The 15,680-nt window shown below is 32.8% G+C and overlaps 1 protein-coding gene across 4 annotated transcripts in view; it reads left to right on the top strand.

Annotated features, from left to right (window-relative positions):
- Positions 1-15,680, top strand: part of Lrch (Leucine-rich-repeats and calponin homology domain protein) — a 370,595-nt gene that overhangs the window by 282,627 nt on the left and 72,288 nt on the right. For all 4 annotated transcript variants that reach the window (XM_081768565.1, XM_081768566.1, XM_081768564.1 and 1 more), the window contains exons 6-8: positions 3,365-3,467; positions 5,167-5,394; positions 12,657-12,763. In XM_081768565.1, the coding sequence (XP_081624691.1) occupies positions 3,365-3,467; positions 5,167-5,394; positions 12,657-12,763 (438 nt within the window). The remainder of the gene's footprint in view (positions 1-3,364; positions 3,468-5,166; positions 5,395-12,656; positions 12,764-15,680) is intronic.

Here is a 15,680-nt window from a genome sequence, read left to right as displayed (position 1 = left end):
AAAATAGATTGGTTAAATAAAGAGCCTTTACCAGGAATACACTATTACTCTAAAGTCAGATTTCAGTTATTGTCAAGTTTTTTGGATAATACGAATCTAAGTGTTGAACCAGCAGTATCGGATTTAGACTTAGTTTTAACTAACGCATCTATAGTGTCGGAAAGACATGATGAGTATATGGTGGCTCCAGATGTACATCATTATTCAATTGTAACTAAAGTATTTTTATCCAGTGTTTGTAAAGTATATGAATCCACTGAAAGATTTTTATACGATAAAGGAGAATATTTATCCTTGTATCTTCAAATTGCTAATGCTGATTGGTGTAATATAGTGTTAGGTAATGATCTCAATTTAGTAGCTTGCAAACTAGAGGAAGTTATTAAATCTGCGATGGAGTGTAATATTTCGAAATCTAGGCCTAAAAAATCTAAATTTCCCTTATGATATTAAAAAAAAAAGATTTCTTTGTGGAAATTAAAAAATCAGGCTCATAAAAAATACAGAACTTCTCAATGTGAAAATGATTACGTAGTCTTTTCTAATTGTAGAAGAGCTTTCAAAACTTTATTAAATGTGGACAGGCAAATTTATTTTAGTAAAATAGAAAATGATCTTACAATTCCCCTGAAAAATTTATGAAATATGTAAATGGTTCAAAAAATAAGGTAATATCTGGTATTATTGACAATGATATTTTGTTGACTGACGATAGTATTTTGGCTGAATAGTTTGCCAACTATTTTTCATCGGTCGTTCAAACTTTCTCGGTTAGTGCTACTAAAAATCAATGTTCATCTGAAGAATTTGGTCAAGTTAAACCCCCAGAAATTACTACTCAACATGTATTGGAAGCTATCAGAACTTTAAAGATTAAATCGTCAAGTGGGATAGACGGAATTCCAGCTTTTATTATTAAGGGAATAGGTGTAACAATTGCACCAATATTGTCTTCTTTGTTTAATTGGAGTTTATCCACTTGTAATTATCCTGATGTATGGAAATTGGTTTCTATAACACCATACTTAAAACTAATGGAAAGTATATTAATGATTTTTGACCAATCTCTGTAATGAAGGTCATTCCGAAAATCTTTGAGAAAATAATCTAAGTAAAGAATAAAATTAATATAAACCAACATGGATTTATGGCTGGTAAATCTGTAATAACTAATTTAGCAAGTCTTATGCATTATACGCTTCCAGTTATTTGGGCCGGTGGTCAAGTTGACGGTATTTACTTGGACTTTGCTAAAGCATTTGATAAATTACCACATCACTTATTGATAAACAGATTGAAAAGATATAATTTGCCTAACTGTGTTATTGATTGGTTGACTTCATATTTAAATGAAAGGAAATTTGTGGTAAAATATAAAGGGAAACTGTCATAGTAATACATTCATAGTAATACCTCCGGGGTACCCTAGGGTTCTTATCTTAGTCCTCTATTGTTTTTGCTGTATATTAATGACATTTGTGTTGATTTAACTTGTAAATATCTGTTATATGCTGATAATATTAAAATTTTCAGTCAAATTAAGTCCAAACAAAATCAAGATACTTTGCATAAAAATAAAGATATCATAGTGAAATATTCCGAAGAGAATTCCCTACCCCTGAACTTTAATAAAACGCAAGGAATAACATTTTCGAGGAAAGTTAATCCTTCCATCTACAAACACGGGATAGGAAATAAACACATCCAATTCGTTAAGCATGTTAGAGATTTAGGGGTAATATTAGATGAAAAATTGCTTTTTCAGAAAAAATCTTCAGGTTGCAATCTCCAAAGCTGGAAGGAATTTAATAATGCTCAAATGGTTATGTCGAAACTTTACTAATATTAACACCTGCAAAATTCTCTATATGTGCAATGTTAGGTCTCATCTTGAATATTGTACGGTAATTTGGAATAGTGAAGCAAAATATTTTAGTTCTTCGATTGAATCAGTTCAAAATTCATTCCTAGCCTGGTTAAAATGGAAGTTTAAAGAAATAGAAGAGCCGAGCTTGTCAGACATAAGGGTGGATCTTAATCTTACCCTTGCGGGAGACCCGGGTTCGATTCCCGGCGGGAGCTCATGTGGTTCTCATTCCACGTTAATCAGTAGGTCCACGTCTCATATAGCCTCGCTGCTGAACGGGACGATAAACTCAAAATCAACTCAACTTAATCTTACCCTTCTGTCTGACAGGCGTCGGCTCTTTGATTTGAAATTTTTTCATGTAATTCTGCATAACTTTTTCTCTAAAAATTCCTCACAGAAACAGGAAATTTGTTCCGTTTATTAGTAAATATCTAATTAGGTCTTCAATATATAAAAGTATAGAAACAGCTAATAACTTTTATCCGGTTCTTGATTTGTTTCATAAGAGTTTCAAGAAGGTGCGTGAATTTTTTTTAAAATAAAGTATTAAATGTCTCAGTATTTTGGCTTGCACCTGATTGTCTTAATTTTGTTTTGTATTTTCACTAAATACTGTATGGATTTGTTTTATATATATATTGTATTTTCTTTTTTTTAAAGTCAAATTGTAAGAACCTTTTTAATTCTGAACAGATACACATAGTTGTTTCTTATTTTTATTGTATTTCTGGAGGTCATTTTTGTAAAGTTTGAAAAGTGTCATTTGAAAGATCCTTTTATGTTTTGTTAGGTTTTTATTTTCTCGTCTTTTATTTTTCTATCATCTTTTTTCCTTTCGTCTATGCTTAATTCCTTCTTTACAACGGACACTGCACTTTTTTTTATCTTGGTCATGGATTTTTTATTTGTGTCATATGTAATCTTCATTTTTTTAATGCTTATTTTATTTTCGTCATTATTGCTAGCCTTATGAATCAGTGTATTTTACATGATGTGTTTAACTTAGAAATATTTATTTTCAATTTGTAATAGCAGTTACATAGTGTTTTGAACTTTTTTCTTTTAATATTTTGTAAACTGTTACAACTACATGGTAAATAATAATCTATTTTTGTATATTTTACTGTATACTTATTCTATATGGTATACCTTTTCAATATGCATGTAAATTATGCTTTTTTTTCTTTTTTTTTTTACTATTGTTATTTTTTGTATTTCCCAGTTTGTAACAGATACTGCATCTTTTTATGTTATTTTTCTGAACTAATATTTTATTCATTTCACTTTTTTTTGTATGATCAGTTGTATGTTGTTAATTCTATTTGCATGCGCCCTATGCTTGTAAAAACATTTTTTTTCTTTGGGGCACTTGTGGCTGTAATGCTGTTTGCTTCCAATAAATATATTTCAAACATTATTATTATTATTACAATGGTAGTAGTAGTAGTTTAAGATATAATGAAGAATGAATTAAAGCAGTTGTACTTTTTACAGGCATGCAAATGGAATTACTACAGAATCCCGACAAAAGCGTTACATGGTTGATAGTGGATATATGACAAGTGACGATAAACGATGGTCTCAGGAGATTCGAAACGTGAGTATAGTTTTTATTTTATTCCATTTATTGTAAAAATGAGGAGAAAAATATAGTATTAAATCTTGTAAAGTGTAACATTTGTAAGACAAAGTTGAAATGTAGACATTATGACAATATACGAATCATGTTAAAATGATAATAATAATATTAGAAACAGATCAATCTACTTCTAATCTTTTTCTCTTTATATTTGCTTTTTTACTCAATAATTTAATCTCTTTATGCTAGTTTTCTTCTGAAGATTATTGAACTACGAATTAAGAAAATTATATTTACTATATTAAATGGGATACATTTGCGTTGAGCTAAATTCTGCAACTATAATTGAAGAAATATCTATACAATAACGTGCATCATGTTAAGTATATTAATTGTAAAAATATCAGAAAAGATTAATGTTTCTGTTGTTGCAGATCTGTTTTAATGAAACTTGCAATTAAATAATCTGACAGAATTTGTATGTAACAACTTTTGATAAAAATTATGTTCGTAAAAATTGCAAGTTGTGAAGTTCATTTCACACTAATGAAGCTGTTAAATACGAATGTTCCATTGCTTATCCACATTTCCTTTCATCTCTGAGTCCTGTATTCTTTTTTGTGGATATAGAAATATTCACATTCCTTGCTGTTTATGAGGTTAATTTAAGGAGAACGTGCTCATCCTTTGTACTGTGATTATGCGAGAAAAATGATAGATCAAAAACTTGGATATAGATCAATTTTTTTCTCTTGAATCTCCAACTTTTGTTTTTATGCTGTATTCAGAGATTCCAATAGTTGTATTCTTATTTACATTTTAGAACAGTACTTTTTTAAATTTTATATTCACTTTACTACTACAATCCTGTTAAAATCGTTTTTCTTAAGTCTAATATAGGATCTATATTTGATCTTTTTGAGTCTTCAATTGTTTAAAAAATATGTAAGCTCAATTAAGAATCAAAAGGATCAGAAGTGGATCTTAAAAGTTTATGCAAATCACACGAAAATATACCTTAAAACAGACTCCAAACCTCCTAGTAATACAGAAAAAACTGACTGGTTTAAAATAATACTTTGTAGATCGAGATTTTATTTTTGAAGTGTATGAAATGAAATGTAAGTGTAACAGCACATAAAATGTGAATGATGAAATATAGCATAAAAACATTAGGGATTCAAGAGAATAAATAAATCTATATCCGAGGTTTTGTCCAAAATTTATCTCGCATAATTACAGTGTAAAGGATGAACACATTCTATTAAAATTTTCTAAATGGAATTCAACACAGATTAAACGAAATTTGAATAAAAATTTTTATATCACTATATCAGTAACAGCTTTATTGATGTACAATAAACTTTTTAAAATTGTCAATTCTTACGAATATAATTTTATCGAAGTCAATTGTATACACATTCTCTAGTCGTATCAGATTACTAGTACTGTGAGTACATGGTGAAGTCTCCATAGTTTGTGTATTTCCTACTTGCATTTGTAATTTATATCACTTTTCTTCTTAATATATGCGTTTTTGTACTCTCTGTTTCTTATTTTTAAAATTAATTTTCCTATTTTTCTTTCTTTTTATTTTTCTAACCTTATGTCCGAGCATACAGTAGTTAATAATATCAGCCAGTCTTTGTTGTAAGATATATACTTACACACCATGTTAAATTCATGTGGTTTTATTAACTAACTGTTAACCGTACAGGTAGGTGAAGATCTTCATCGTTTAGCAGTGCAGTCAAATGAAGGTACAAAAGGGAACGGAATTGTACAAGACAGAGGAAAACCAAGAAGTATTTGGGCAAAGAACGAAAGCAAACCAATTCCGATAAGTAAAGGAGTTGAACCGTCCAATGGAAGCGTCAGTGGAGCTTCTACACCATCTACTATCAGCCCTGGCGATAGTATGAATTTCGAAGAAGAGTTAATGAAGGTGAGATGATTTCGAAAGGATTGTGTTGATTTATACTTGTGTACCTGAACTGTAGAACATATCATTGGTCTAACTTAATTCTAGGGGAGAAAAATCAGGAATATTTCATGCTTAAATATCAATTAAACAGAATTAAATACTTGAGTATGATGCATGAATGTCCGAAATTCAGTTTCCCAGATAAGAAACGAAATAAGAAAACTCAAACGAACATTTATAAAGATATCCTCACATTTAACTAGCGCAGCGTTGTGTTTGTTTCTCTTTCCGATTATCTTACATCTTATAATTTTTGTTGATCCTGGTGGTTAGACTTAGGTAAGAATTTGTTCGTTGTTTGCAATGTTAAAATAATTTATAAGTTAAATAATCTATCTTAACTAACACACAGTTGCAATGTGCCCTGGGAATTCTAAAAGAATTGTTACATTCCATATGATTTCGGAACCAGTCTTGCCGCCCTCGACAGCTAGACCGTAATAAAAGCCTCACCTCACTTTATTATTATTATTATTATTATTATTATTATTATTATTATTATTATTATTATTATTATTATTATTATTATTATTATTATTATTATTATTATTATTATTGTATTTATTTATTCAATGGAAACCATGTAATGTGGGTTCCTGCCACCACAGCATGGCGTGTCCTCAGGTTGCTGATCAATGATGTAGAGGTTAGCTTCGGACAAACGAGAATTCTTAGTCCTCCAGCTTGGGATCTTAACATTAGGCTAGGAACCTTATGCTATTAAAAAAAATAAATAAATAAAGGAAAGGAAACATTCACAAGCTTCGGACCAGGACTGATAACTTGGTATGTCCTCAACAAACTAAAATGGGCGTAAGACTTAGAACATGGAAAATAAGTTTTTGTAGGGCAGGTGCATTAAAATCCGTAACGAGTTAAGAGAAATACAGGATGGATCTAGTAGGAGTTCAGAAAGTTAGATAAGAAGGGAAAGGAGCGGTGCAAACCGGAAATTTTACGTTTTTGTATGTATGGAGAAGGAAATAAAAATCGCCAACTAGGAACAGTTGTTCACAAACTAATAATATCATATTTGTTAATGATAGACTTTCTTTTATTACTCTTAAGGTCGATGGTGCGATATTATTGTTTTAAATGTACATGCCCAAAGAAGATAAGGATGACGATAGAATGAACAGTTTTTACGAAGAAGTAGAATGTGAATGTGACTAACTCCTGAAATACCATATGAAAATTTTATTAGGGAATTTCAAGGCGAAGGTACGACGAAATGCAAATGAAATGAAATATTTCGGCTTAACTTCCCACGATTATGACCTTTCGCCTAAAGGAGGCGGATGATTAAGGCAAGTGAATGATGGTGGAAAATCGGTGGAATGATAATGCGGGAGAAAATAGGAGTACCCGAGAAAACCTAGGAACACGATGTTGTCCATCACAAACTTACTTGGCCGGGGATCGAATCAGGGATCATAGTACCAGAGGTAAGCGTTCTACTGTATCACTGAGCCACTGTGACCTCCGAAGGTAAAAAGATATTTGCAAGCCGATTATAGAGGAAAGGGGACTCTTAAATTTTGCAACATCCAAAAACCTTATCATGAAGAGTACAAGATTTCCATATCGCGATATTCATAAATATACTTCGACCTCACCAGATGGGAAAACACATACTCAAATTGATCACGTTTTAATAGATAGAAGAAGGTAGTCTAGCATAATTAATATTCGACCGTTTAGAGGAGCTGACTATGATACTGACCACTACCTAGTACAGTGAAACCTCTCAATAGCGGACACCAATGAGACATGAAGTTTTGTCCGTTACTGAGAGGTGTCCGTTATAGAGAGGTTACAGAATTTTAATTACTCATAAGGGTAATTGTATACAGTAATATAAAGTAAATACATTCTGTATAGGCGTAAATACGTAAAATTCAATATGAAAATAGTCTTATTTAGTACAATTTGAATTACTGGGAGGGATGAAGGAGAAATTCATTTCTATTAAATCATAGCCTATTATTGCTGAGCAATGTTTAACGAAAAAGGCATGCTTTTTACTCTACAACGGTAATAAAACTCATTAGCAAGCGTCTTCTAAAAATCCTCAGTACGATTGCAGAAGAAACATGTGTGTGTGTGTTTGTGTACTGGCCCGGCATCTTCGTTGACAGAATGGATGAAAAGGCAAGCTATTCGGGATGCATATTTATTGACCCAGGCCCAATCACAAAGAATATCCTTTTAGAGAAAATGAAAAAGCCGGAAAAACTCCAACCCAGACATGTTCCAGTATCATGAGTAAAAGAAAAAAATGTTTCTTTTCCAAAAAAAGTAAAAGAGGTAGCATTGCTCGTTGAAAATGTTATTGTAAAACAAACAATGTTTGTTTTGTTATCTATGAAATTGTTGGTAAAGATGCAAGGTCCAAACGAAAAGGATTAAATTTGTTAGGGAAGATCTTTCGCACAGAATTCCTGACCTTACGACTAACCCTGCATGAGTGTTATTGCTTATTGAAAATGTTCTAAGATTTCCGCCAGAAAGCAGTTTATTGTCGCCAGAAAGCAGTTTATTGCGGAAAAAATTACAAGTTCAGCTGTTCTGTTTGATGGTTCACGAGGTCTGGACTCGACAGATACACTTATGGGGAAAAGACTTTTCTGATGTATACTGTAATATATCGCAGAACCGAGAACAATTTCTGTCCGTTATGAAGAGGTTATTCAAACGTTTGGGGGGAAAAGGACTGTCCGCGTCCGTATCTGAGAGTGTCCGTAAAAGGGAGGGTTTTGTTCCGTAAGATAACATATATTTTTGCCGGGACAAAAAAATCTGTCCGTATTATAGAGGTGTCCGTTATTGAGAGGTGTCCGTTAAGGGAGGTTTCACTGTACTAGCGATTGTAAGAGATTATCGTTGAAAAAAAAAGGAAAAAATTCAGCACCTAAAAACAGGAAGATTTAATTTAAAAGAAATTAGGTAGGAATCAGGCAAGAGGGGAATACAGATAGAATTATCGAATAGATTCTCGGGTTTATAAGGTAACGAATGTACTAGCGTAGAGAATATTCGGGTTAAAGTTAGGGATAGCATTAAATTTCAGCAAAAGAAAAAAAAAAAATTAGCACGCGAAAATACCTAAGAACAAATCAGTGTTCGATCAGGAATGCACGAAACTAACAGAGAAGAGGAAAGAGGCAAAACTGCGTTAGCTACAAAATCTTAATGATGTAACTGCACAAAATTTTAACATCAGGCGGGAAACTTCCAAAACTTTTAGAAGAAAGAAACATGACTTTTTTAAGCTAAAATTAATGAGCTTGAAGATAATAGTAAAAACAAAAACACCCGGGGCATGAATAAAGGCGTTATTGAATATAAAGCTTATATATTAAAGGTTCGTGCTTAGATATTAAAGAAAGTGGACGGAACAATTCTCACGGACATGGATAATATTTTGAATAGATGGAAAGATTTCTTTGATAGTTTGCTTAGCACGGAGCCAAAAGATCATGTTCGTGGAGAAAGTTAAATGCATACAGCAGAACTTGTATATTGCAGAACCTAACAAGCAAAATTAGAAATTGCTGTAAAGAAATCAACGAAATACAAATCCCCGGGTGTAGACGAAATTAGTCTTGAGTTAATTTTAGCTCGAGGAAAAAATTGGAACGAGATGCACAAACACATTTTTCTCACCTGGAATGAGGAGGAATTGCCACAAGAGTAATTGTTGCAATTTACAAGAAAGGCGACAAAACTGATCGTAATAATTACCGAAGCATCTCACTTCTGTCAACATCGTACAAAGTAGTTGCAAATATTCTGTCAGCAAGACTGATCCCATACACAGGTGAAATTATTGGAGATTATCAGTGCTGATTGAGGCAAAATTAATCAACTATCGACTGATATTTACCATTCGACAGATACTCGAAAAGAAATGGGAACACAATACTCCGGTATATCAATTATTTATTGGTTTCAGAAAAGCCTACAGCTTGGTTAGGAGGGAAGTATTGTACAAGATTCTTAAAATTCCGTATACCGAAAAATCTAGTTACGTTAATTAAGATGTGTTTAAGTGAATCCCAAAGGAAAGTCCGAGTAGCAAAAACTTTTTCCAGGAGTTTTCACGTCGTGAATGGTCTGAAGTAAGGAAATGCGTTGTCGCCATTATTATTCAGTTTTGTTCCGGAGTCGCTAGAAGGAAAATCAAAGATAGCAACCATATCCTACAGCTCCCCAGATTACGGTGTATGCTGATGATGTAAATCTAATAGGGGATATCAGGATAGTCGAAAGAAATGCAGAGGTGTTATTAAATACCAATTGAGACATGGTTTAGAATTAAATACAGAGAAAAGTAAATACGAGGAAATTGATATCTTCAAATATCTAGAATCAACATTAATAGACCTAAGCCATGTCTACAAAGAAATTAAATTTCGTCTGAAAGCAGGGAATTCGTCTTATTATTCAATCCAAATTCTTTTGTCTTTGCGAATTCTGTTAAAGAATTTGAAGCTTAAAACATTTAAAACGTTAATTAGGTTTGATGCTCAGTATGGTTACGAAAGTTGGTCGCTTACTGTGAGGGAAGGACGCAGAGTGAAAGTACTTGAGAATAAAATCCTGAGGCGAATATTAGGACCCAAAAGGAATGGGAATAGGAAATGGCGGAAACTTAATAACGAATAATTTCATAATTTATATGCCGTGTGACTAACATTGTTAGTGTTACCAAGTCCAGGAGTTTCAGGTGGGCAGGACATGTAGCCAGGGGTAAAAGTGGGTCTGGAAAGGTAGGGGGACGGTAGGTAGCGGCATGACGTCACGCCGTCCCCCTGCCTATCTTTGTTCATTGTAATTTTTTAGGAACTGGAGGGACGCCGTACATATTTTCTGGAGGTGGGGGATGGCGTCCCTCGCGTTCCCCTGCACTTTTATCCCCCTGCATGTAGCCAGAATGAAAGAAAGTAGAAACGCAGGAAAGCTAGGCGTAGATAGAAGACAGTATTAAGATAAAACTCACAGAAATAGGAATGCAAAGTAGAAACTGGATCCAGTTTGCTAAGAACAGAAATCAGTAGAGAGCCTTCGTGAATGCGGTAGTGAAGCTCCGGGTTCTATAGGTTGCAGAGTTAGGTGTTCAATGGAAAAAAGCTGCTAAGTTAAATAAATAAATTGTGATGCCGAAGCACTTAATCTTAACAAAATGTCCCAGATTGTACCCGTATTAGTTCAGTATTGATGATAAACATCAAAGGGGAAACCTCTTGTTGTAACAATGGTGTTTTGTGTGTAGTAATCTTAGGAAGCGTAGTAATCCCAAAGGTGATTTCCGCGATTAAATTGATCTGAATAGGTTAAACAGAGTATTCTGTTAAAAGATAATTCTGGCAAGTGTGCTGCTAAAATCTTTCGAGTTCGTGGGGTCACTGTTAACCTGTATACTCAATATAAGTATATTAAAGAGTCGAAAACGCATTGTTCAATGAATACATAATTTCCTATATTCTTGCTAATGTTCTGAACTTATGAAGTTCTGGCTACGTTGTAGAGTTCCCTCTTGGCTATATGGAAATGTACTAGCTTTTGGCATTGTAGGTCCGCGTCTGATGTATCCTTGTTGCTGAAAGGGGCGTTAAACTCAAAATCCGATCAAATCTCTCTATATTATTGTTCGAGCAAGTCAAATTTCATTTCACTGAAATCGTTTATTGAACTTTTCTCGTCAAATAGTCACTAAAATAAAACTTAATTAACCTTGCAATCGTATTTTTACTTTTAAATGAAAGTTTAATGAATTTCAAAGAGTGAATATATGACTGGATCACAAATCAAACTGGGGCTCCGATTTATGATACCCACTACATTACCTTGTCCTACCCGAGACTAGCCTGACTTGACATTATCTCAGATCTAGAGCACCGCTTTGAAAAATGAAGATTAGTCGGTGGCATGGGAAAGGACAGCACAGTTGCTAACGCAGCAGCTGATAAGCCTGAGGTCCGTGTTTAGTCCTCGCCTCAGGCTCTCATTTCCACTCTTAAATTCAGTAAACTGTTGGTTTTCATTTAAATTTTAGCACATCTACATGTTTTTATTTTCCAATAATATCTCATTGGTAGTTTTAGAACGTATAAATACTGTTCTTCTACACGTCAGCAAGTACACTCAAACATAATTTAAAATAGAACCTTCCGAATTATTTAGCTTGCTATTCTGCATTTTTATATCCATATTTTTCTCTGGGTTCTCTCTATATATTTATTCTAATCAAGAACCTTTGTCTCAGCAAAATAGTAAACTGTGCCCAATGTTCATTCTGTGTTTAGCTATAATTTGATATTTGTATAGAAATATCTTGCGTATCTTACAGACCTTAGCCTAATGTTTCTTGAACTGTGTCTGCAGACCACAAGTAGTCCTCGAGAAATTTCCTTGTGGTCCTCTTAGATTCAGTATTTGACACAAAAAAATGTAACTCTTGTGAATTTGGTACAGAAAATGAAATCCTTTGCACTATAGTTAAGAATCTTAAGACAAATATAGTTTATAGAACGTAATGAAGTAAAAATTATACAAATTTTAATAGCTTATATGTTATTATAAAATATTCTTGATATTCTGCAATTACTATTGAAAAAAAAAAAACTAGAGTATATTTACTCCCACTAAAACCAATATAAATAAAGAAGGGAATATTAGTATTTTGAAAATATAAGTGTATTGTTATATACTCAAAACATTAGTATATATAAACAAACTTGCTTCTAAAAGGACCAAGCGTAGGGAAATCCTTAGAACATTTTGAATAATAAAAGTAGTTTCTTCTTCTTCTTTTTTTTTTTTAAAAAAAAACTGGCCTAGTCTACTTCGTTTGAGGAGACGAACGTTCTTGCAGACTGATTGAATTTATCTGAATTTATCGAGAAACTCTTAAGGGAAGCCATAGAAATCAAAACAATAAAAGAGTTTAAATTATTGTTTTGAAGAATACAGTAAAATCAGTGAATTCTTGCTACTTGTTTTTTGGAGGGAAAAGAAAAAGAGAGTACTAATTAACTCACATTTTTTAAATTAGTGATGGTAGCGAAAACAACAAATTAGTGATTGTACATTACTTCAATATTTAAAATAATATCCTATACATATTAATGAAGCGCTAAATAAAGTTTTTTTTCTTTCGTTATTAAATGCAATGTCCAGAATATATAATGCTTAATATTTTGCATCATTTCTATTTCTAGTCTTTGAAACAACAACAAGAATATGAGAAAAGCGTTGAAAGGATAAGAGCTGAACACGAAATAGAAGATAAGAAGTTTGCCTTAAAAGACAAGCATACAAATATCAGGTAAAAATAATTTCATATTATTGTTTGGCTAGAAACAAAAAGATTTTTCAGATCAAAAGGCTACATCATGCAGCAGAGCAGGTAAAATACGATGTGTGATGAGTTTTTTAAAAACATCCTTTGTATAATAATAAAAATAATAATCATCATCAGCAAAACCGCTAATTTGGTGTGTAGAAATCAAGTTTTATTTTGTTTTGCTTAATTAAGAATAGCATTGTAATTACCGGTAGTAATACAAGGCAGTCTTATTTACACAAACTACTATAGATTAATCATAGTATTTGTTACTATATTATAATATTATCAATTCCATTTGTGAAAATCGGTGAAACCATTGCTTTCACTGGTTTATTCCATTTGACAAAGACTAGTTTACTTTAGCTATTTAGTTGCAATACCATTAAAGCTTACAAGTAGCATACATTCTCTAAAAACTGAATTTGCACCTTTAAAAAAGAGAAGTAATTTTTTAAAAAAAGAGAGAGAGAGTGAGAGTGAGTGAGTGTGTGTATGGGGGGGAGGAAATTTGCTATATGTGTAGTTTCAACTATTATTATTATTATTATTAATAAAACAAACTAAGCTTGTTAATATGATGCACTTCAGACATTTTACATTTATTTTCTTCAGCCAGAACCGTAGTAACTTATCTACAATAACGTTAGTTAGTGAAAAACCTCAGTTTAAACTGAGCATCCACCTTCACTTCCCAATTGTTATATGCAATTTGCTGTTTTGTCACCTTATCGCACATCAAACTACTCTACTATTGCTACTCGACATCCAATTCCAGTTATAACTACCTTTCTCAATGATTTCTTGCAGTCTAAAGACATTTTCTATAACTTCAGACAGTGTATTAACACGCTCAGGAATTTTAACAATAATCTCAATGCAAATTCTGATTCCTCAAAGATCCGTACGCTTTAAATCTTTCAGCTCTCCCTTGGATCCTTGCTCACGGAGGGTAAAAATAAGAGTAAGAGAAATGTAAACAAGAAAATATAAATGTATGGACTCACCAGGAACAAGTAGTTATTTCTCTTAATTCTAGTTTTAAGGAGTTTGGTTACCGAAACTTTTTTTTTTATTATTATTATACAGGGTGTTAATGAACTATACCAACAAATTGTAAGAGGTGATTCTTCACATAAAAACAAGAGAAAAAGTTCATATGGACCTATGAGTGCATACTTTCAGAGTTAGGGCTGTCCAAAAACGCGAAAAAGCCAGATTTAAGGAGGCGCTATTTCGAATTCGAGAGTCTGTGGATGGTCATCCTTATTAGCGTAAAGGAAGTCGCGCATAACGCAATCCAAAAATGCATATTTCATTATTGTATATTTCAATATTTCAGTGCATTTCAATATTCAAATGCATATTTCAATATTCAAACCAGAAGTGGTAGAAATCAACTTTTAAGGTTTTTACATTGTTCGCGATAGAGCAAAACGGGTAATAGATACTGAGAAGCGGTTTTCTGTAATCGATTAAGCGTCCCAAGAATACATTCATGTTTATCCGTAACTTTCTACTAAAACTGAAAGTGATAGAAATCCATTGAAACTTCTAGTTTCAATGTTGCTCTACATAGAGCAAAAACGATAAGAGGTGGCGAGAAGCGGTTTTTCGAAATTGATTTGGCGTTCTAAAAATAGGTAGCCTCTTCTTTCTTAACTTTCTGTTCAGAAAAGGAGTGAAAGAAATCAACCATTTCTGGAAAGTTCCCAAGAATATATATTTCATCTCAACTGTAATCTCTCTATTAAAACATATATTGACAGAAAGTCAAACATTTCTGTTTTTAAAGGGATTCTCTACAGGGTAATAAGGTAATCGACTGAGAGAAGCGGTTTTTTGGGATTAATTAAGCGTTCCAAGAATACAGGTTAGCCCAAAAGTAGGTATACATCTCTGCATTGATCAAGTATAACATTCTAGCTTATGGGTTTATTTGCTTCGGCTGTTCCGGGCTGAAGGTATAGGTTAAAAGACATTAAGAACAAATAATAAAGAAACTAGGTCTACCTGTGTAATAACAATAAGAAATGATATGAAATACAGAGAGCAGATTACTACGGGACTGTATACCTACTTTTGGGCCACCCTGTATATGCCATCTCGAATCTGATCTCTCTACTAGAACTGGAAGTGGCAGAAATCTTCCATTTTCGATTTCAGTATTAATTGAGAAAATTATCTTGCCACGCAAACCAAACTCCTTCACGTGGTGTACATATGACACTGCTACTTATTTATCCTCCGTAATCAAGGATCCATGGGAGAGTTGAAACTTGAAAGTGAAAGCCGTTTTTCAGGAATCAGAATATGAAGTAAGATTTCTAAGTACGCAATAATTTTGCTGTACCTGAAATTCTATAAAAATTAGCATATTCTTGTTGCTAGAATCGTATATCACTTCGAAACTATTGTGTAGTCTTGTTCAGAAGGATTAGGCTCCAAAATTTTTGTTAAGTTCTGAATACAGCTTGTTAATGTATTTAAAGACTCGGCATAAAGACTTGACAGATAGAAAAAAAAAATGTTATTGTTTGTTTGTTTGTCCCCCCCCCCCCCCCCCCCAGTCTCCGAAAAGCTTAAGCATAAAACATTAACTAGCTGCAAGCGCAGAACTTTAATGGCTGGATCATTCTAAAGAATATTACACAATGAAAGTTGTATGCGGTTCTAGTTTGTGTTACTCGAACAAATTGGTTTCGTGTGATTTTTGCGTGATTTCTTCCCTTTTCCATTTTGCAATACCTGCGAAGATTCTCACTCATTAACTTGAAAACATACGTGATTTTGTACGACCCTTTCAGTTTCAAAGTTTTTCTTAAATATCAGTCATGCACAGTAACTGAATCTAGCTAATTTTAGTAGTTAGGAGATAAAATATCCTTCGTAAATGTGA

Source organism: Thermobia domestica, chromosome 8 (assembly GCF_964235325.1).
Source record: "Thermobia domestica chromosome 8, izTheDome1.hap1.1, whole genome shotgun sequence".
NCBI classification, from domain to species: Eukaryota; Metazoa; Arthropoda; class Insecta; order Zygentoma; family Lepismatidae; genus Thermobia; species Thermobia domestica.
This window is presented reverse-complemented; position numbering and strand designations above follow the sequence as displayed.